Genomic DNA, 22,360 nt, shown 5'->3' on the forward strand with positions numbered 1-22,360 from the left:
GTGTGTGCAGGGCCCTGGAGGTGCCTGCAGGGGCATGCTGGGGTGGTGGGGTGCAGGCAAGTGTGTGCAGGGCCCGGAGATGCATTTAGAGGCAGTTGGGTCCAGGATGGTGTGTGCAGGGGCTGGGAGGTGCATGCTGGGGCAGTGGAGTATGCAGGAGTGAGGTACCCTTTCACTTTTTCTGGGGCTCTCTGCCCTTTGCTCAGGTTGTACCTCTGCTCTGCATCTTCACTGCTCCTGTGACTTCCCTCCACAACACTCGTTCACTGTGCCGGCCTGGCCTGGTGCCTGTGCAGTGAGTGCCGAGGGTTTGCCAATTCATGCCTTCGCCTTTGAGGTAAGAGGAGCCCCAGAAGAGGTTGAATGATGCTGCTGGGCAGGGCGGGGGCCGGAGACCAGAAAGCTGAGGCTGGAGGTCCTGAAACCTTCTTGTCCTGACATTTGGGATGATTTCTCTGGAAAGGGGAACCTTAAGGACCACCATAATGGGCTGCACTGGGCTCAGTAATGGCACTCAAAGATGTCTGCATCCTAAACCCTAGACACCAAGAATATGTGATCTTACATGACAGAAGGGACTTTTTAGATGTGATGAAGTTAAGGGTCTTGAGATGGGGGAGACTGTCCTGGATTATCTGGATGGCCCCAGTGTAATCACCAGGGTCACGATGAGTGGGATGCAGGAGAGGCCAGGTGCAGTGGCTCACGCCTTGTAATCTCAGCACTTTGGGAGGTGGGAAGGATCGCTTGAGGGCCAGGTGAGACCAGCTTGGGTAACACAGTGAGACCCCATTTGTACAAAAAATTTAAAAAGTAGCTGGGTGTGGCTGAGCGCAGTGGCTCACGCCTATAATACCAGCACTTTGGGAGGCCGAGGCAGGTGGATCACCTGAGGTCAAGAGTTCATGACCAGCCTGGCCAACATGGTGAAACCTCACCTCTACTAAAAATACAACAAAAAGTTAGCTTGGGTATGGTGGCGCCGAGTGAACCGAGATCGCCCCACTATACTCTAGCCTGGGTGACAGAGGGAGACTCCATCTCAACAACAACAACAAAAATTAGCTGGGTATGGTGGCACATACCTGTAGGAGGCCAAGACGGGAGGATGGCTTGAGCCCAGGAGTTGGAGGCTGCAGTGAGGTGTGATCACACCACCGAACTCCAGCCTGGGCGACGCAGCAAGACTTTGTCTCAAAAAAAAAAAAAAAAAAGAAAAGGCCAAGATCAGTGGCTCATGCCCGTAATTCCAGCATTTTGGGAGGCCAAGGCAGGTGGATCAGTTGAGGTCAGGCATCAAGCCCAGCCTGGTCGGCATGGCAAAACCCTGTCTCTTTCAAAAAATACAAACATTAGCTGGGTGTGGTGGCACATTCCTGTAGCCCCAGCTACTTGGGTGGCTGAGGCATGAGAATTGCCTGAACCCGGGAGGTGGAGGTTGCGCCACTGCACTCCAGCCTGGGTGATGGAGCAAGACTCTGTCAGGAAAGGAAAGGAAAAGGAAAAGGACCAGAAAGAACAAAGATAAAGGCAGGAGAGTTGGAGGAGATGTGAGGGCGCTCCGCTGCTGGCTTTAGAGTTGGAGGGAGAGGCCCCAGGGGATAGAAGCTGGGAAAGGCAAAGACACAGATTCTCTTCTTGAGCCTCCAGAAGAAACCCAGCCCTGCACTCCCAGTTTAGACTCCTGATGTCCAGAACCTAAAGATGACAAATGTGTTGCTTTACGCCTCCACGTCCGTGGTGGTTACGGCGGCAATAGGAAGTGGACACAGGCTGTCACAAGGGAAGAGGACCAACTGGCCTAGTGGCCAGGGGAGTGACGGGAGGTGGACGTCAGGCTGACATCAAATAAGCAGTCACTAGAGCTGCCAGCCCTGGTGGGAGTGGTCCCAGGAGGCTGATCACTCCCATGGCAATGTATACCCAGACTTGCGACCAGCGACCAGGTGATCAGGTCGACCTCCCTGAGGGGCAGTGTCCAAGGCATGGCAGAGCCACATTCCAGCCACAAAATGCCATGGGGCTAGTGAGAGAGGGAGTGGGTCTCCAGGACAGAGGTCACTCGGCTAAAGGAGCGAAAAGGACAGTGAGGCAGGGAAGCCAGAGGACACCACGGGACCACTCAGGTGACAGCGTGGGGCCTGGATGGTAGGCTTTGGTGGAGGGAGGTGGCAGGTGCCTCACGAGCCTATCCAGGTTCTGCCTGAGACCTGGAGGTGGTGAGGTCATTTCCTGGGACAGGGAGGCTTGGATGGGTTGTGGGAGGAAGCCCTGGTTCCCATGACCCCCACCCTCAGTGGCATTCTCCTCTTTGTCACTGTAAGGGACAGGTGGTTTACACCCATCAGCCCCACCTTGGCTTCCCAAGCGAGAAGAGGTTGTCAGAATTAGTGGTACCACCTGAGTGTCCCATGACACTGCCAGGAACACTATAAGGAAAAAACATGAAATATGCTTCCGTTTATTTAAAAACAGACCAGCCAACTGGCACTGGAAACAGCTTGTTTCCAGGTTCTGTTGTTGGGGTGTCACTTCCTCTTGTCATCACCCCCTGCCAGACTGGTCATACTGGTTGTCCCTGTGGTTCCTTAGAGGTCCAGTGCTGGAAAGTCACCCCAGGGCCACTTGGCAGAAATGTGCCCCAATGACAAGTCTGCGAGGACAGCATATCTCCCTTCCTCCGTTCCTCCCTTCCTCCCTCCCTCCCTCCTTTCTTCCTTTCTTTTCTTTCTTCTCTCTCTCTCCCTTTTCTTTTCAGGGTCTCTCTCTTGTCACCCAGGTAGGAGTGCAATAGCATAATCAGTTCATTGTAACTTCAAACTCCTGGACTCAAGGGATTCCTCAAACTCCTGCCTCAGCTTCCTGAGTAGCTGGGACTACACATGTGCACCACCATGCCTGGTCAATTTCCCTCCCTCCTTTTTTTTTTTTTTTTTTTTAAATAGGGTCTCTCTCTGTTGCCCAGGCTCGAGTGTAGTAGTGCAATCTCAGGTCACTGCAGCTTTGATCTCCTGGGCTCAAGAGACCCTCCTGCCTTAGCTTCCCGAGTAGCTGGGACCACTGATGTCTACCACCAAGCCCAGCTAATTTTTGTATTTTTCATAGAGACGGGGTTTCACCATGTAGCCCAGGGTGGTCTCAAACTAAGCTCATGCGATCTGCTCACCTTGACCTCCCAAAGTGCTGGGATTACAGGCATGCACCACCACGCCCAGCCTTAATTTCTTAATTTTTTTGTAGGGATGAGGTCTTGCTATGTTGCCCAGGCTAGTCTCGAACTCCTGGCCTCAAGTGATCCTCCCACCTCAGCCTCCCAAAGTGTTGGGATTACTGCTGTGAGCCACTGTGCCTCGTTTGGGAGGGACCTCTTTCATCAGCAGAACCCTGAGTCCCTGACCCTGGTCCAAATGAAGGAAGAGGATGCTGTACTTCTGGGTGAGGGCCCCTCCCCTTGCTTCCTTTCTTTTCTGTCTCCTTACTCATAGATCCAATGGGTGGCGGGTGGGGCTGTCCTTATCCCTAAAATGTCACTGCTGGGGCACAAGCAGTGACTCTTCGCCCTCAGTCACCGGCTGAGGAAGCATTTCCCTTTGTGAACTTCAAGGCAGGGTCACAGGTTCAAGCCCACTCTGCTCTTCACCAGATGAACAACCTCAGGCAGGTGTACCAGCTCCCAGGACCTCGACCTCCTCATCTGACAGCTGGTCTCACCATCCCACCCCAGCGCTGGCTGGCAAGCCTACACATGCGGAACGTGCCTTCTCCTAATGACTCCCATCCTGCCAAGCATCTGGCTAAAACCTGCCAGGTGAGCAAGTGGAGAAACTGGTGTCCTTGTATGCTGGGAATGTTAGATGGGGCAGCCATTGTGGAAATCAGCCTGGAGGTTCCTTCACAAGTTACACAGGGAGATACCACTGTGGCCCAGCAATTCAACCCCCAGGCACAGAACCAAAGGGTCCACACAAAACTTTTGCACGGGGCTGGTCATGGTGGCTCACACCCATAATCCCAGCACTTTGGGAGGCTAAAGCAGGAGTATGCTTGAGGCTAGGAGTTCAAGACCAGCCTGGGCAACATAGTGAGACCCCAACACAATAGAAACAATATCAACAACAATGAAACTTGTACATGAATGCTCCTAGCAGTAAGATTCACAACAGCCAAAAAGTGGAAGCGACCCAACTGCTCATCAACAGATGAATGGACAGACGAAATGTTCACACAACGGAATACTGCTACAACATAGATGAACCTCAAAAACACAATATTGAGTAGAGAAGCCAGACACAAAAGGCCACATAGTGTGAGGTTCCATTGATATGAAATGCCCAGAACAGGCAAATCCATAGAGACAGAAACCAGATGGGTGGTTGTTAGGGGATGGGGGCTGTGGAATGGGGAGTGACTGCTAATGGGGATGGGATTTCCTTTTGGAGATGATTAAAATGTTCTGAAATTGGCCAGGTGTGGTGGCTCACACCTGTAATCCCAGCACTTTGGGAAGCCGAAGCAGGCAGATCACTTGAAGTCATGAGTTCAAGACCACCCTGGCTAACATGGTGAGACTCTGTCTCTACTAAAAATACAAAAATTAGCTGGGTGTGATGGCGCATGCCTGTAATCCCAGCTACTCGGGAGGCTGAGGCAGGAGAATCGCTTGAACCTGGGAGGTGGAGGTTGTAGTGAGCCGAGATCGTGCCATTACATTCCAGCCTGGGCGACACAGCAAGACTCTGTCTAAAAAAAAAGAAGAAGAAGAAAAAAGTTCTGAAATCAGATGAAGGCAGTGGTTGCACAGCACTGTGAGTGTACTATATACCACTGAATTGTTCACTTTAAAAGGCTCACAATGAGCCGAGATTGCGCCATTGCACTCCAGCCTAGGGGACAAGAGCAAGACTTCATCAAAAAAAAAAAAAAAAAAAAAAAAAAAAAAAAAAAAACTCACAATGGTAACTTTTAAGTTATGTGCATTTTGACACACATACAAAAACCTGCCCAGGTTCCCACCGACCCTGGGAGGCCCTTCTCTGCTCTGGCAGGATAACATGGTGGTAGGAGCCTGGGTACACCCTGGGCTGACTCAGGCAATGTTCATGACCTTGGGTCTCCCTTTTCTTATGGATCTTTCCCTTCCTACTAGGTTACTTGGAATCAGATTAGCTGCTGGATGTCACTCCGTTTGTGCACTGCATGCTTGCTGCGTACATGCTCTGCGGAGGCACACCTTCACGGGCTCAGTCGGTACTGCAAATGACCCACACAGGGATGACCATGTGCACAGAGTCTGTGTGGGAGGAGGGTCATGGGGTGGGGGAAAGGAGTCTGTCCTGGGATCTGGAAGGGAACTGGGATCTGGAAGGGAAGGAGTACACCAGGGAGGGAGAACAGCAAGAAGAAAGAACCCAAGGCTGGAGTGAGCTCAGGCTGACCAGGGAAACAAACAGGCTGAGGCTGTGTCAGGCACGTGCACGTTCATGCTGAATGCAAGTGGGCCTTTGCAGGCTGTGCTTGTAGGAAGACAAAAAGTACCACCACTGCCCAATGCCGGCTGGGTCTCCTGCCTCCAGACCCCTGCTTCTGCCCAGTGCAGCCAAGATTCCTACAAGCCACACCAGCCATAGAGGCCTCTCCCTCCAGTCTCACCATATACAGCCCTGGGAGCTTTGAAGACCTGCCCAGCAGCATATCATGGCAATGATGAGCACACTCTAGGGACACAACCCCAAAGACCGCCCACAGGAGAATGGGAACACAGATGTGGTATATGCCATGATGGGACACTAGGTAACACACCAAACTGCTGCTACACATGACAATGCAGATGGATCTCACAGACACACCAGTGAAGAGGCAGAAGCCAGACACAAAAGGTTGCATATTGAATGATTCTTTTTTTTGAGTCGGAGTCTCACTCTGTTGCCCAGGCTGGAGTGCAATGGTGCGATCTTAGCTCACTGCAACCTCCACCTCCCAGATTCAAGCGATTCTCATATCTCAGCCTCCGGAGTAGCTGGGATTATAGGTGTGCACCACCACACCCAGCTAATTTTTTGTATTTAGTAAAGATGGGGTTTCACCATGTTGGCCAGGCTGGTCTTGAACTCCTGGCCTCAGGTGATCTGCCCACCTCGGCCTCCCAAAGTGCTGGGATTACAGGTTGAGCCATTGTGCCCAGCTGCATACTGAATGATTCTGTCTGTGTAACAGTTAAGCTCAGTAAACAAAATGTTTTGTACACATCCAAATGTTGATACCTGCCACCACACGGATGGACCCTGGGGATGTCATGCTGAGTGAAATGAGCCAGTCACAAAAGGACAAATACTGTACGAATCCACTTATACGATGTCCCTAGAGTCATCACATTCATAGAGACAGAAAGCAGAATGGCAGGTGCCAGGGGCTGGGAGCGGGGGAACAGAGAGTTACTGTTTAATAGGGACAGTTTCGGAGCACGGGGAACAAGGTCGTGAAAACAAGGTCTTGGTGAGGTTCCGCCATTTCATCTGTCCTCGGTCTCTGCGCCTTTTGCAGAGCTTCCGGCAGCGTTATGTTGGGCCACAGCATCCGGAGGTTCACAAACTCTGTGGTCCGTAGGAGCCACTATGAGGAGGGCCCTGGGAAGAATTTGCCATTTTCAGTGGAAAACAAGTGGGCGTTACTAGTTAAGATGTGTTTGTACTTTGGATCTGCATTTGCTGCACCCTTCCTTATAGTAAGACACCAACTGCTTAAATCATAAGGATGTTTCAGTTCGTCCATTTAACAGATATGAAGAGCATTTTAAGAGACACAGCCTCTGGAAATGGATCAAACTGTAACTCATGGCATACTAGATATGTTTGTCAATAAACTTATGACATGAACGCTTAATGCCTCTTTTTTGAAATAGGGAATGTAATACTTGGCCATTTGCCTACTTTATTAATTTGGGTAACATTCCAGTATTACTCTGTGATTTAGCTTATTTAATAGTGTTAAACTGAGGTTATATTAAATTTTTGATTCCCAGGTCAGGATTTTGTTGGTAATTTATGCAATAAAAGGGAAATACAAAAAAAAAAAAAAAAAAAATAGGGACAGTTTCAGTTTTGTAAGATGGAAGAGTTGTGGAGATGGATGGTGATGATGGTTGCACAACAGTGCAAATGTACTTAATGCCACTGAACTGAACAATTAAAAATGTCATTTTTAAGTACCGTGTATTTTACATTTTTATTTATTTATTTATTTTTGAGATAGGGTCACGCTCTGCCACCTAGGCTGGAGTGCAGTGGCACGATCATGGCTCACTGCAGCCTCCAACTCCCTGGCTCAAATGATCCTCCTACCTCAGCCTCCTAAGTAGCTGGGGCTACCTAAGTAGGTGTGGGCCACCGTGCCCAGCTACATTTTAAATTTTTTATAGAGACGGGGTCTTACTATGTTGCCCAGGCTGGTCTTGAACTCCTGAGCTCAAGCCATCCTCCAGCCTCTGCCTCCCAAAGTGCTGGAATTACAGACATGAGCCATCATGCCCAGACTATCACAATTTTTAAGAAATGTAAGTACGAAACACATCTATGGTGATAAAGATTAGAATACTGGTTACCTCTCGGGGGTATATCAGGGAGGGGGCAGGAAGGAGCCAGCTGCGGGCTTGAAAACTGTCTTGATCTGGTTCCAAGGATGAATATATATGTAAAAATTCACTGAGCTATATATACACTTACGATTTATGTGCTTTACTCTATGTAAGCTATGCCTCGATTTAAAATGTTTAAACAGTACAAACAAAACACCTCTGCCACACCCCCTTCCAGGCCAATGGACGCCAAGCCTGGGAGTGGGGCAGGCAAGCAATTTGTAATTTCCAGGGGACTTGAATGGATGGGCTTTGTGGGTGGATGTGTTCAGCTTGCTCTTTCCCACTTTCCTCCCACCTGTGGAGAACACCTGTTTTGTTGTCTTTTGAGGCGGAGTCTCGCTGTGTCGCCCAGGCTGGAGTGCAGTGGCATGATCTCGGCTCACAGCAACCTCTGCCTCCTGGGTTCAAGTGATTCTCGTGCCTTAGCCTCCCGGGTAGCTGGGATTACAGGCACACACACCACCACATCTGGCCAATTTTTGTATTTTTTTTTAGTAGAGACAGCGTTTCGCCATGTTGGGCAGGCTTGTCTCAAACTCCTGACCTCAAGGTATCCACCTGCTTTGGCCTCCCAAAGTGCTGGGATTACAGGTGTGAGCCACGGCGCCTGGCCAAGAATACCTGTTGGTGATCTTAGCAGTGACGAAAGCCTGGAGGAGGCACTGAAGCTCTACAGTTGGTCCACACTCACAGTGGCCGTCCCTTCTGAGGACAGCATTCTGGGAAACCACTCGCTCTGCTCCCTGTCACTATGGAGAAATTGGGGCTGATCCTCCGCTTGACACCAGGGTGACCCAGGTGACCACAGTCAGGTAATGAGACTTCATACTCCCCCAGGTTCAGGGTGCTGCCCCCAAAGACCGAGACCTGGGATTTTTAAGGGAACCATCAGGCTGGAGAAGTCCTCTTTCTTCAGGGGAGGGGAAGCCAGTAGGGTGTGAGGTTGGGCAGAGTTGACACAGAGTTAGGGGGCAGAGCAAGGCCAGGAGGCGGAGGAGGATACCTGCAGGCTAGGGTGATCTGGAAGCCAGTGGTGCCAAAAGCACATGGACTTTGCTGTCATGGAGCCCAGGAAGCACCCTTTCCGGTTCAGTCAGCATAGGATGGGTTTCTGTCACTTGCACCTGCCAGAGTCCTGACTCGTATGCTGTGCTGGGGTAGGTACCTCGTACTCCCCCAGCACCACACAGTATTTACAACCACAGATGACAAGTGTCCTGTGGCTCTAGGAGACCCAGCCTTGCCACATTCACTCTAGGTACCTTTCATGAGTACCTAGAACGCCAGAGCTTTCTCAACTAGGATTCAGGTGTCCCCACAAGGGTGACAACCAGCGGCCAGGCACGGGGGGCCAGCCCCAAATAACATAAGTGTATCTTTTCCCATGCTGTTTCTGTTCATGCAGTCTTTCCGTTCATCAAACAAAAAACAAAGCTCGGCGGGGCATGGGGGGATGATGTGGGAAATGACTTACTAAACAGCATTATTCAGGAAACGTGAACCTGGAGCATGGGATCTTCGATAACTCATGATCACACACCAGCTCCGGCATAGAACCTCCAGAGCAATGGGAACGCTGGTTCCAAGCAAGTTGGCAGTTGCTTGGGAGAGGGGAGGACAAGCTGCTTGTTTTTTCAAGACAGGGTCTCACTCTGTCACCCAGGTTGAAATGCAGTGGTAAGGTCATAGCTCACTGCAGCCTCCATCTTTTGGGCTCAAGTGATCTTCCCACCTTAGCCTCTGAGTAGTTAGGACTATGAGTGTACACTATCATGCCTGGCTAATTTTAAAATTATTTTTAGTAGAGACGGGGTCTTGCTATACTGCCCAGGCTGGTCTCAAACTCCTGGCCTCAAGCAATTGACCTGCCTCTGCCTCCCAAAGTGCTGGGATTACAGGTGTGAGCCACAGCACCATTAAAGCATCCTATAAGCCCCATGTGCATGGGTTATCCTAATACACACACACTCACACATACACACACTCACACTTGCTCACACATACACTCACACACACATGCATACTCACACTCTCACATGCACTCACACATTCACACATGTACACACATACACACTCGCTCACACATACACTCACACACACACATGCATACTTAGACTCTCACATGCACTCTCACACACACACACTCATATGCACATGTGCCTGATTCCCTTGAGCCTGTCTCATACCTTCCCAACCAGCCGTAAGACAGGCCCACCATTTATGCTGTTACCTTGTGGGGACCACCATACAACTGCCAGCTCCACCCCTTGGGACTCAGGAAATGTTTGTACAAACGTTGGGGGGTGGGGACAGTTTCTCTGTGGATGGAGTTTATTATAAGCAGCCGTGAAATAGATCCTGTAATCTCTCAGTAAACGGAAGCCAATTAACATCCTATCTGCCAGTCTTTGATAAAGGCTGTTTTCTTTTCTGGTTAATAGGCATTAACTCTGCCTAAGGGATCCGGGCACATCTTACATAACGGCTGCTCCCTGTTAACCCCGACCCCACAGACTGCCTCACAAATGGGGAGTTTCTTCCTGCTGCATTCGCTCCTGTGTGCCTTTCGGACAATCTTTGGTTACAGCAACCCTTTTGCGGTCTCTGTGGGTTAAACACCCTGAAAGATCCAGGAAATTCTATGATCAATTGCTGTCCTCTGTCCTTGCAGACAGTGCTACCCACACCTGTCACCAAAGGCTGTTAGATGTGATCTAAAACAATCCAAGGTACTGAATGGTACTCACATCCCTCCACCAAGAGGGTCTACTTCAGTAACTGACCTCCCCTCAAAAGCCCTATGTTTGGTCGGGCCTGGTGGCCCATGCCTGTAATCCCAGCACTTTGGAAGGCCAAGATGGGTGGATCACTTGAGGCCACGAGTTCAAGACCAGCCTGGGCAACATGGTAAAACCCTGTCTCTACAAAAATACAAAAATTAGCTGGGCACAGTGGCTGACGCCGATAATCCCAGCAGTTTGGGAGGCCAAGGCAGGTGGATCATTTAAGGTCGGGAGTTCAAGGCTATCCTGGCCAACATGGTGAAACCCCATCTCTACTAAAAATACAAAAATTAGCCAGCATGGTGATGCACACCTGTAATTCCAGCTATTCTGGAGGCTGGGGCAGAAGAATTGCTTGAACCTAGGAGACAGAGGTTGCAGTGAGCCGAGATCATGCCACTGCACTCCAGCCTGGGTGATAGTGAAAGACCTCATCTCAAAAAAAAAAAAAAAAATCCTATGTTCTTACCACACAGAACCTGGCACAGCAATCCGCACTCGGTTGGCCTTCAACAACTATTTGCTGGACAAGTAAATTAATTCCTTGGACATGCCAAGTTTTGCTTTGGCCGCAGTCTCCAATCCCGGCAAATTTCTCTGCATCCTTCAAAGCTCCTAAATGTCGTGGCCTCGCTGCCCCCAGAGTCAACTGCTCTGCCCTGCACTGAGCAGTCTGTGGTTCTCTACTGCACTTGAGGGGCCACTCTCCACTTGCTTCCCTGCAACCAGGCTGGGGGTCCCTGGAAGGCAGGGGTCCCTGGAAGGCAAGAGTCCGCATCACACTCAGTGTCCATGCCCAGCAAGGAAGCAGAAACATAACACCTGCAGACAGATGCTTTTACCTGTTGCTGTACCATCCTCCTGCCCTTTAGCCATCCCTCCCACAGCAGCAAGAATACACCCCTTCAACCATTCTTTTCCTCATGGCCACACAGCAGCATGTTCAAGCTGCCTGCCACCCACACTGTATTGTGGGAAGATGGGGTCTAGCATGTGACACACTGGATGTGTCACTAAACTTCCACATAGGCCACATACAGTGGGTCACACCTGTAATCTCAGCACTTTAGGAGGCCAAGGCAGGAGGACCACTTGAGGCTGGGAGTTCAAGGCTGCAGTGAGCTATGATCCCACCACTGCACCCCAGTCTGGGTGACACAGTGAGGCCCTGTCTCTTATAAAATAAACAAATTAGCCAGGTATGGTGGCACACACTTATAGTCTCAGCTACTTGGGAGGTTGAGGTGGAAGGATCACTTGAACCCAGGAGGTCGAGGCTGCATACGCTGTGATCACACCACTGCACTCCAGCCTCGGCAACAGAACAAGATCCTGTCTCTAAAAAAAATTTTCGGCTGAGTGAGGTGGCTCGTGCCTGTAATCTCAGCATTTTGGGAGGCCGAGGCAGCAGATCACTTGAGGCCAGGAGTTTGAGACCAGCCTGGCCAACATGGCGAAACCCTGTCTCCACGCCTGGCTAAATACAAAAATTAGCTGGGCGTGGTGTCAGGTGCCTGTAATCTCAGCTACTTAGGAGGTGAGGCATGAGAATCATTTGAGCCCAGGAGACAGAGGCTGCAGTGAGCCAAGATCAGGCCACTGCACTCCAGCCTGGGCAACACAGTGAGATTCTGAAAAAACAAACAAACAACAAATTCAAAGTGAAAAATAAACCTCCCCATTCCTTGATTTCCTCATCTGTCACCATCATCACAGGATAGTGCCACTCAAGTGGGTGACAAGTGTTGGTAAGTATCATTCTTCCTAATAAGGAATCAGACGGGGCTGGGGTAAATCCCATTTAACACGGCCCTGGCCTACTGAGCATGCTTTCAAGACATTGACACTTGGCTTCCCCATGATCGGTGATTGAAGTACATATTCACCAGGCATGGTGGCTCACACCTGTAATCCCAGCCAGCACTTTGGGAGGCTGGGGTGGGAGGACAGCCTGAGCCCAGGAATTGGAGATCAGCCTGGGCAACACAGCAAGATCCCATTTGCCCAATCTCATCACCTGAAGACCCTCATTCATCCTGGGTCGCCCCATGCCAGGCTGAGCATCCCCCCCACAGGTTAATCTTCCTACAATGTGAAACAAAACTTAGATGACTTGTCCGGCTGCTCGTCAAAGAACATTCCTTTATTTTTATATTTTTAGTTTTTTTTTTTTTTTTGAGACAGATTCTCGCTTTGTCGCCTAGACTGGAGTGCAGTGGTGCAATCTCGGCTCACTGCAACTTCCGCCTCCCAGGTTCAAGTGATTCTCCTGCCTCAGCCTCCTGAGTAGCTGGGATTACAGGCGCCTGCCACCACAACTGGCTAATTTTTATATTTTTAGTAGAGACAGGTTTCACCATGTTGGCCAGGGTGGTCTCGAACTCCTGACCTCAGGTGATCCACCCACCTTGGCCTCCCAAAGTGCTGGGATTACAGGTGTGAGCTACCGCGCCAGCCCTAATTTTGCTTTCTGCTAGCCCTTGGCTCTGCCATATGGTTAATTCCTCATTAACTTCAGATCTCCCAGAGCTTCCTGAAAATCTCCCTGGCCCCCTGAAGATCAGACCATAGCACCCCAGCCTCTCCTCAAGACTGACCAATATGGTACTCCAATCACTGAGTGGTGGTCTGATGTGTGTCTGTGCCATCCTTCTGAGACCGGGTATCAACAGGAGATAATCACAGGACCGAGCTCACAGCCCAGAAAGCAAAATTAAGACATATACACGTGGAGCTGGGCGCGGTGGCTCACACCTCTAATCCCCGCACTTTGGGAGGCTGAGGCGGGACGATGGCTTGAACCCAGGGGTTTGAGACCAGCCTGGGAAGGATGGAGAGACCCTGTCTCTACAAAAAAATTAAAAGTTAGCCGGGCATGGTGGTGTGTGCCTATAGTCCCAGCTACTTGGGAGGCTGAGGCAGGAGGATCACTTGAGCCCAGGAATTCAAGGCGGCAGTGAGCTGTGATCTTGCCACTGCACTCCAGCCTGAGCAACAAAGTGAGACCCTGTATTAAAAAAAAAAAAAGACGTTATGCATTCACTAGTCTAGGTCCTTGCTGGCTTAGACCATCTAGATGCCTCCACCTTCCAAGGGAGACAGATTAGTAAGTGAAGCTGCCAACATGAGCTGTCTGGAGGGGCTGAGGAACGTGTCTGACCCCACTGGCCTATTCTTCCTGAAGTAACAGAGGCACCTGAACAAGCATTTCCCTTAATAATGTCCTGTTGGAAATACTGGCTCAGCAAGTATAGGGGTTCAATGACATCCCCCCAAATTCCATGTCCACCTGGAACCTCAGAATGTGGCCTTCTTTGGAAATAGGGTCTTTGCAGATGCAATCAGCTAAGGATCTTAAGATGAGTTCACCCTGAGATTTAGGGTGGGCCCTAAACTCAAGGACTAGTGTCCTTATAAGAAAAGGGGATCAGCCAGGAGTGGCTCACGCCTGTAATCCCAGCACTTTGGGAGGCCGAGTTGGGCGGATCACTTGAGGTCAGGAGTTCGAGACCAGCCTGGCCAACATGGTAAAACCCTGTCTCTACTGAAAATACAAAAACTAGCTGGATGTGGTGGTGCACACCTGTAATCCTAGCTACTTGGGAGGCTGAAGCAGGAGAATGGCTTGAACCTGGGAGGTGGAGGTTGCGGTGAGCTGAGATTGCACTGTTGTACTCCAGCCTGGGCAACAAGAGTGAAACTCTGTCTAAAAAAATAAAAAAAGGCTGGGCGCGGTGGCTCATGCCTGTAATCCCAGCACTTTGGGAGGCCGAGGCAGGCGGATCACAAGGTCAGGGGATCGAGATCATCCTGGCTAACACGGTAAAACCCTGTCTCTACTAAAAATAATACAAAACATTAGCCGGGTGTGGTGGCGGGCTCCTGTAGTCCCAGCTACTGGGGAGGCTGAGGCAGGAGAATGGCGTGAACCTGGGAGGCGGAGCTTGCAGTGAGCCAAGAACACACCACTGCCCTCCAGCCTGGGCGACAGAGCAAGACTCAGTCTCAAAAAAAAAAAAAAAAAGATAATAATAATAATAATAATTAGCTGGATATGGTGGCACATGCCTGTAACCCCAACTAGTTGGGAGGCTGAGGCAGGAGAATCACTTGAACCCAGGAGGCAGCGGTTGCAGTGAGCAGAGATTGCACCACTGCACTCCAGCCTGGGCAACACAGAGAGACCCTGTCTCAAAAAACAAAAAAAAAAAAGAAGAGGAGATCCAGAAGTGGTGGCCTGCACCTATAGTCCCAGCTACTCAGCAGGCTGAAGCAGGAGAATCACTTAAGCCAAAGAGTTAGAGGTTGCAGTGAACTATGATCATATCACTGCATTCCAGTGTGAACGACATAGCAAGACCCCATCTCTAAAAAAAAAGAACAGAGAGAGGACACAAAGAGACACACAACAGGGAGAAAGCCACGTGAATACAAAGGCAGAGACTGGAGTGATGCAGCCACAAGTCAAGAACTCCAAGGTTTGCCTGGAGAAAGGCCTGGGAAGGACTCCCTCAGAGCCTCCAGAAGGAACCAGCCCTGTTGACACCTTGATTTTGGACTTCAGGCCTCCACAACAATGACAAGATATATTTCTGTTGTCTGAAGCCCCCCAGTTTGTGGTAATTTATTATGGCAGCCACAGGAAATGAATATGCAGGGATCTGAGGCCAAGCCTCCAAGTGTTGGCCTGTCCCTCAGCTGGTGGCTTGTCCTCAGCCATTTGCCTGCCAGAACTTCACAGGCTGCTGGGCTGGCAGAGAGCTCAGCAGAAAATCTGGCCAGCAGAGAACTTTATTGAGCCCCTGGAATCCAAGCATTCAGCCCAAGATGGTTGTAGCAAAAGGTGCTCAGTGAAGAAAACAAATGTTGACAAGCATATTTTAAAAATAGCTCTGTGAACAGGGTGGGGCCTCCAGGGGACAACGTTCTACTTCCTGAGCTGAGTACTAATTTCATTATTGGTTAAATCTTCTTTCTTTTCACATACACGTTATATACTTTTTTTTTTTTTTTTTTTTTTTTTTAAAGAGACAGAGCCTCACTGTCACCTGGGCTGGAGTGCAGTGGCACAGTCATGACTCACTGCAGCCTCAATCCCCTGGGCTCAAGTGATCCTCCCACCTCAGCCTCCCAAGTAGCTAGGACTATAGGCGCATGCCACCAAGGCCAGCTAATTTATGTATTTATTTATTTGAGACTGAGTCTTGCTCTGTCACCCAGACTGGAGTGCAGTGGTGCCATCTCAGCTCACTGCAACCGCCGCCTCCAGGGTTCAAGCAATTCTCCTGCCTCAGTCTCCTGAGTAGCTGGGACTACGGGCATGCACCACACCTGGCTATTTTTGTTTTTATTTTTTTCTTGAGATGGAGTCTTGCCCTGTCGCCCAGGCTGGAGTGCAGTGGCACAATCTTGGCTCACTGCAACCTCTGCTTCCCGGGTTTAAGCAATTCTCCCTGCCTCAGTCTCCAGAGTAGCTGGGAATACAGGCGCCCACCAACATGCCCAGCTAATTTTTTATTTTTAGTAGAGACGGGGTTTCGCCATGTTGGCCAGGCTGATCTCGAACTCCTGACATCAAGTGATCCGCGTGCCTCGGCCTCCCAAAGTACTAGGATGAAAGGCGTGAACCACCATGCCTGGCCCGACATAATATACTTTTTTTTTTGAGACAGAGTCTCACTCTGTTGCCCAGGCTGGAGTGCAATGGCATGATCTTGGCTCACTGCAACCTCCGCCTCCTGGGTTGAGGAGATTCTCCTGCCTCAGCCTCCTGAGTAGCTAGGATTACAGGCACGTGCCACTACGCTTGGCTAATTTTTGTATTCTTTAGCAGAGACAGGGTTTCACCATGTTGGTCATGCTGGTCTTGAACTCCTGACCTCATGATCTGCCTGCCTCGGCCTCCCAAAGTGCTGGGATTACAGGTGTGAGCCACCACATCCAGCCAATATACTCTTTATGAAGAAGTATTTCATGTTTAAAATAAAAAATGCAAATGCATTTTTAAAAGCCCTGTCTTGCAAAACCCAAACAAGTGAATGATTCTGATTGTCTCAATAATCCCCTCTTAATGTCTAACTGCCAAAATAGAAGAGACAGACAAAAAAACTGTATGACACGTGGGCAGAGGCCTGACTTCAGTATGACGACACCCTCCATCTGGCACCAGTGGTGAGAAATTGGACAACTGGAGAGAGTCTCGAAACAGCTTCACAGACAGATTTAACATCTGACTCGTCTCAATCTCTCATGATGCCCTCATCTTTCTTTTCCTAGACCCAAGTGGAAAAAAAAAAAAAAATCAGCAACACCTAAATGGTTCTTCTAGCAATTGTTCTTGTTGAGGTAACTTGAGCCAAAAATCTCAGCACCACCACTGCTCCCTGCTACAGTGACAAGCTTCACAGAGCAGGGACTAAAAAAAAAAAAAATTTTTTTTAAACAGAAAAACAGGGTCTTGCTCTGTTGCCCAGGCTGGAGTGCAATGGCGCAATCATAGCCCACTGTAGCACTGAACTCCTGGGCTCAAGCAGTCCTCCCACTTTAGCCTCCCAACTAGCTGGGGCCATTTGTGCATGCCACCATGCTTGGCTAATTTTTAAATTTTTTTTATAGAGATGGGGTTTCACCATGTTGCCCGAGCTGGGCTCAAACTCCTGGGCTCAAGCAATACTCCTGCCTCATCCACCCAAAGTGTTGGGTAGTGTGAACCACTGCGTCCAGCCCCAAATATTTCTTGAACTTTAGTCTGACTGGCAGAGAAACAATTCTAATGTTTAATCCCTACCCCACAAGCCAGAACACCTCAGAGAGGGGTAGGAAGCATGGAAGTGATGTTCTCGTGCTATTTTTTACCTATCGATGGGACAGACCACAAAACTTGATAATAACTGAGCTGGCCGCAGGAGAGGAATCAGGCTTTCCAACTTCACAGTTGAGAGCAGAAGGAGGGACATTAACTATTTACATGAATATGCCCTTTGACTTGGCCCCCCCCCCACTTTTTTTTTTTTTGAGACAGGATCTAGCTCTGTCGTCCGGGCTGGAGAGGAATGCAGTGGCATGATTATGGCTCACTGCAACCTTGAACTCCTTGGTTCGAGCAATCCTCCCACCTCAGCTTCCTGAGTAACTGTGGACTACAGGCACGGCTGGCAAGACAGGGGGCTCTGAGGTGTCTGGGCATGGCTGGAGCCCAAATACGTTCACTGTGTATTTAGTACATGATAATGCATGTGTCTATCCATTGCAGCTCTGTTTGTAAAAGCTAAATATGGGCTGCAGCTTAAACAGCCATCAGTAGGGGAGTGGCCTTAGAATGCCTATGTCTGTTCAATGCAAATTTACCAGTAGTTTAAAAGGGCTGGGGGATATATACCTCCCCCCACCCCTTTCTGCCAACCCAGTCATAGACTACCCCTGGAAGAAAACACAAGAAATTATCGGGGCCGGGCGCGGTGGCTCAAGCCTGTAATCCCAGCACTTTGGGAGGCTGAGGCGGGCGGATCATGAGGTCAGGAGATCGAGACCATCCTGGCTAACACGGTGAAACCCCGTTTCTACTAAAAATACAAAAACTAGCTGGGCGAGGTGGCGGGCGCCTGTAGTCCCAGCTACTCGGGAGGCTGAGGCAGGAGAATGGCGTAAACCCGGGAGGTGGAGCTTGCAGTGAGCTGAGATCCGGCCACTGCACTCCAGTCCGGGCGACAGAGCAAGACTCCGCCTCAAAAAAAAAAAAAAAAAGAAATTATCAACAGTAGGTGCATCTGAGAAGGAACGGGGTAGACTGCCTGATTTCTAGTACATGCCCTTTTGTACTGTTTGATTTTTTGTTTTTAACTATATAATAGTCCGGGTGTGGTGGCTCACACCTGTAATCCTAGCACTTTGGGAGGCTGAGGCAAGCGGATCACTTGGGATCAGGAGTGCGAGACCAGCCTAGCCAATATGGTGAAACCCTGTTTCTATTAAAAATACAAAAATGAGCTGGGCGTGGTGGCACATGCCTGTAATCCCAGCTACTCAGGAGGCTGAGGCAGGAGAACTGCATGAACCCAGGAGGCAGAGGTTGCCTTGAGCCAAGATCATGCCATTGCACTCCAGCCTGCGCGACAGACCAAGACTCTTTCTCAAAAAAAAAAAAAACCCCAAAACTATATACTCAATGATCTTGTCAAAGTTTATACACATGTACATATATAACACACATGAAATATGTGTATATAAAATATGTATATAAACATTGCATATAGGTACTGTGTACAACACACACCCACACACATATACATACATATATACATACACATCCATATATGTTTTAAATGACCCCTATTGAAGTTGGACAGAAAACCCAAATGGCTTCAGTTTCCACAGGAGAAGCTGAAGGTGACATGACCCTCCGGAACATTCTGGCACCGTCTTTGCAGGGAGAGGTGGGAGGGGATAAGAAATGCTCCGCAAGCCTTACAGGAAATGGCACGTTATTGCTTTTCAACAACAAAGCCACTGTCCTCCTTCTATGCTGCATGCTTGCAAATCAGACTCAAGAGAACTAAAAAGTTCCAGAAGAATCATTCCTAGCACCACGCCAGGCTCCCAGGCTCGTTTTGCAGGTTAGCTTTAAACGGCTGAAACAGTAGTTTGCCTCACTCTAAAGAGTGTTTCCTTACTCTGTTTATCGGCTTCAAGGGCCCAAGGAGTGTCTGAGAGGGGTCCCCGGTCTGCAAGGGCTGGGAGCCCCGGCCCCGGCAACTCCCTCTCCGGCATCCTGCAGGAGGTACCCAAGATGATGACCCCCCTCCTCCGGTAGCGTCTCCACCGCCAGCCTGCCCCAGGACTCCGAGACACAAGCTTGGCAGAGGGGCCGTCCCTTCCAGCTAAGCTTTTCCGGACCGAGTCAAAGTCACGACTCCTGCCAATCCCTCTGAGATAAACATAACAGATGGGCCCAAACGCGGTGGGTCCCCACAGCAGAGGGTCAGCGATGCCCAGGATGCAACAGTCTCTGCCTCTAGCATTCAAGTGGTTTAGGTCTGTGGCTGGTAAAATGGAGAAGATTCCGGTTTCGTCTGACCCATGGGATTATTCTAAGGTCCGGAAATCACTTTACAGACTGTCAAGCACTGTTAGAAATGAACATTGGGGTAAGCTTTTGTTTGGGGAGGGGAGGGTGCAGCGATCCTGAGACACCAAGGCCTGGGGGACTATTGGAGGACCTGGGGGATTCGGGGGGATTATTACAGAGGGTGTGCGAACACAGGTGCACGTGGAAGAAAGCCCAAAGTGGCAGAGGGTAGGAGGGGGGACAAAGGGCAGAGACAGAGGTGTGGGGCTGCCAGGACCAGAGGGCAGTTGCCGGGGGGGGAAAGTCCCTGAGAAGAGGGACCCAGGTTGCCAGGGGAGTGGGTACAAGGGTAGCGAGCAGATACCTGGATATGAGGAAAGGCAGTGGGGGACGGGACCACGTCCAGGTGTGAGTTGCGGGACCGTGAGTTAGGAGTCACAGGCTCAGGTGTGGATGTGGGGGTGTCATCGACAGGGACAGTCTCAGGTGATGTGAGGGGTGTTCGTGAGTGGGGGCGCGGTGTCAGGTGGGTGAGGGAGATGTCAGACCCAGCTGTGCGGGGCGCCGGGGACAAGGCCCCAGGGGTGTGGGAGATGTCAGCAAGGACAGTTTCAGGTGTATGGGGGATGTCAACGAAAAGGGACATGGTGTCAGGCGTGCGTGGGCTGCGGGTGAGGGGCTCAGACCTGGATGCAGTAGTCCCCAGAGGGCAGTAGACGTGGAGTGTGGGGTTGGGGGGGGTCTTTAACCTCTTCTTGCCCTCGCGACGCTGCTGTCACGCCCCGCCTCGTCCGCCCCTCGCCCCGGGATCCATGACAGGACCCGTGCCTTACCTCAGTTCAGCCCGACAAGCGCGGGCCGCTGACGCTTGCGCCCCCCGGCGCGCCCCGCGCCCCCTCACCGGCCCGGACGCGTCGCCGCCGCCGCCACCTCCAGCCGCCACGGCCCCGCCTCGCGCACCCCCAGAGCGCGCCACGGGAGGGGTCCACGCCACGCCCCGATTGGCTGCTCCCTGGCCAGTCAGCGCTGGAAACGTCAGTGATTGGCGGGTATGAAGCGGATGGGCAGCCCCCGAAGCCAATCGCTGACGGGCAGAGGTGGGGCTATTGGGAGAGGCCTGGGGTGCCTCGGTGGTCCCGCAGGGTGCTAGGCGCTGGGAGGCGAGGGCCTGGAGGCAGGCAAGGAATCTTGGCAGAAAACAGGCAGAACTGTCGGCCAATCGCTGGGGACCAAGGGCGGGGCTACGAGGAAACTGGCGCGACCGGTGGCACAGAGGCGAGAGGAACAGAGGGCGTAGCCTGGGGTGAGACGGGGATTGGCTGCAAAGCCGCAGACTGGCAGGTCCCACGGCCAGTCGCAGCGGCCGTGGGCGGTACGCCCCAGGGAAGGCTGGAGCGTTCAAGGTGCAGTCTGACCCAGAGCGCGGCAACCCGACGTGGCCTCCGACGCCTGGCGCAGGGTCCCCTGAGGCTCTCGTGTAGAGTCCGCCCTTTGGCCACCCAGCACAGAAGCGGCTGTGAACTTGGACCATCAAGGCTGAAGGGCTCCTGGATAATTCTCCATCCCCTTACTCCCCACTAATCCCCTGCAGACGACACAGAGAGGACAGATTCGCTGGAGGTCACTCTGAGCTGCCCTCTGCATCTCGAGGTGGTGTGAAGTCATGGAAATAAGGAGCGGAATCCTACTGAAACGCGCTGTGTGGCTTTCTGAGTGACCTGTGTCCCAGATTACCTGCCATGGTATCCAGTGACATCCCTGTTGGGCCTCCTCCCTGCTAAGCCTTTTATGAATTAACTGAACCTTAACCACAATCCCACGAGGTCAAAGCGACCACTGACCCCTTTTACAGAAACCAGAGCACAGAGAGGTCAAGCTCCTTGCCCAAGGTTACACAGCACGTTGGTTGCTAAACCAGACAATGAATCTAGAGCAGCCTGCTTTTTGGAAAGGGAGTGTCAGAGAAGAGCCACTGGGGGCCTCAAGAGACCTGGGTTTTAATCTTTGTCCAATCACTGGCCCACCACACAACCTTGGGCAAAGGCCTTGTGAGCCTCAGCTGTTTGATTTGGAAAAGAAGGGGGAAAATGATTCCTATGCCTTGATCTTTCCTCTATGGGGTTGCTTCCCTGGGAAAATTTATAACCCAGCTCTCATTTTAATTATCTGGTGAAAGCATTTGACCCTCAGCAGGTCATGTGTGGCCTGTGAGCCTCAGCTCCTCTGTGAAGTGTGGTTAATGGCGTTGCTTTGCAGAAAAACGCCAGCAGTTTAGGGAGACACCTGCCATCTCAGGCATGGCTGTGTAATCGGCACCCGCCCCGAGGCCACTCCGTTCTCTGACTCACCCTTCATTTTCAAGACGAAGAAGGCTACAAATGTTTCCAGATACCAGCTCTTGTTTCCTCTAGGTGCTAGCCAGGGTTGGTGGAGATCAAGTTCAGAACCAGGGAATCTTGGGAGGGAGCAAGGCTGAAACCAACCTTAGAAAGGGCTCACATTTCAGGGCTGTGCAAGCCCCTAAGTGCGTGATACACAAGTTTCAAATGGGGAGAATGTGACTGGAAATCACTAGCCCAAGGCCATCACCAAATTCCTGATATTCTCACGATATGCCTACCTGGACCTCCCCTCCCATACCTGCCACCTATGGTTTGCTACCCGGCAACTTCCAGGACCTGGCCTCCATTGTGCCCTCCAGAGAAGAGGAGGAAGCTGAGGTCAGTTAAACATCAACTGGGTGCCAGGTCCCTGCTGGGCTTTCTCCAATACCATCACCCCACCTCACTTCCAGGTGGAGGCAACAGTGCCCACTTTGCAGATGAGAAAACTGAGCCTATGGTGGAGAATATTCCTTGGTGGAAGGACCCAGGGCTGGGT

The 22,360-nt window shown here is 51.0% G+C and overlaps 2 protein-coding genes across 4 annotated transcripts in view; one reads left to right on the forward strand and one right to left on the reverse strand.

Annotated features, from left to right (window-relative positions):
* Positions 1 to 20,638, reverse strand: part of SLC25A42 (solute carrier family 25 member 42) — a 49,657-nt gene extending 29,019 nt beyond the window's left edge. The window contains exons 1-2 of one of the 3 annotated variants that reach the window (XM_023229643.3): positions 20,314 to 20,638; positions 10,886 to 11,173 (exon numbers count right to left, since the gene is read on the reverse strand). The gene's annotated coding sequence lies outside the window, so the exon portion shown is untranslated. Of the gene's footprint in view, positions 1 to 4,666; positions 4,710 to 10,885; positions 11,174 to 20,313 lie in introns of those variants that run through there. The other 2 variants (XM_023229642.3, XM_026456927.1) reach the window with 2 other exon arrangements.
* Positions 6,464 to 6,872, forward strand: LOC111554227 (cytochrome c oxidase subunit 7C, mitochondrial-like). Its single transcript, XM_023229644.3, has one exon. It carries the CDS (start codon positions 6,557 to 6,559, stop codon positions 6,746 to 6,748), a length of 192 nt encoding a protein of 63 aa, XP_023085412.1. The 5' UTR covers positions 6,464 to 6,556; the 3' UTR covers positions 6,749 to 6,872.
* Positions 20,639 to 22,360: the final 1,722 nt, after the last annotated feature.

This window comes from Piliocolobus tephrosceles, chromosome 21 (assembly GCF_002776525.5).
Source record: "Piliocolobus tephrosceles isolate RC106 chromosome 21, ASM277652v3, whole genome shotgun sequence".
Lineage (NCBI taxonomy): Eukaryota > Metazoa > Chordata > Mammalia > Primates > Cercopithecidae > Piliocolobus > Piliocolobus tephrosceles.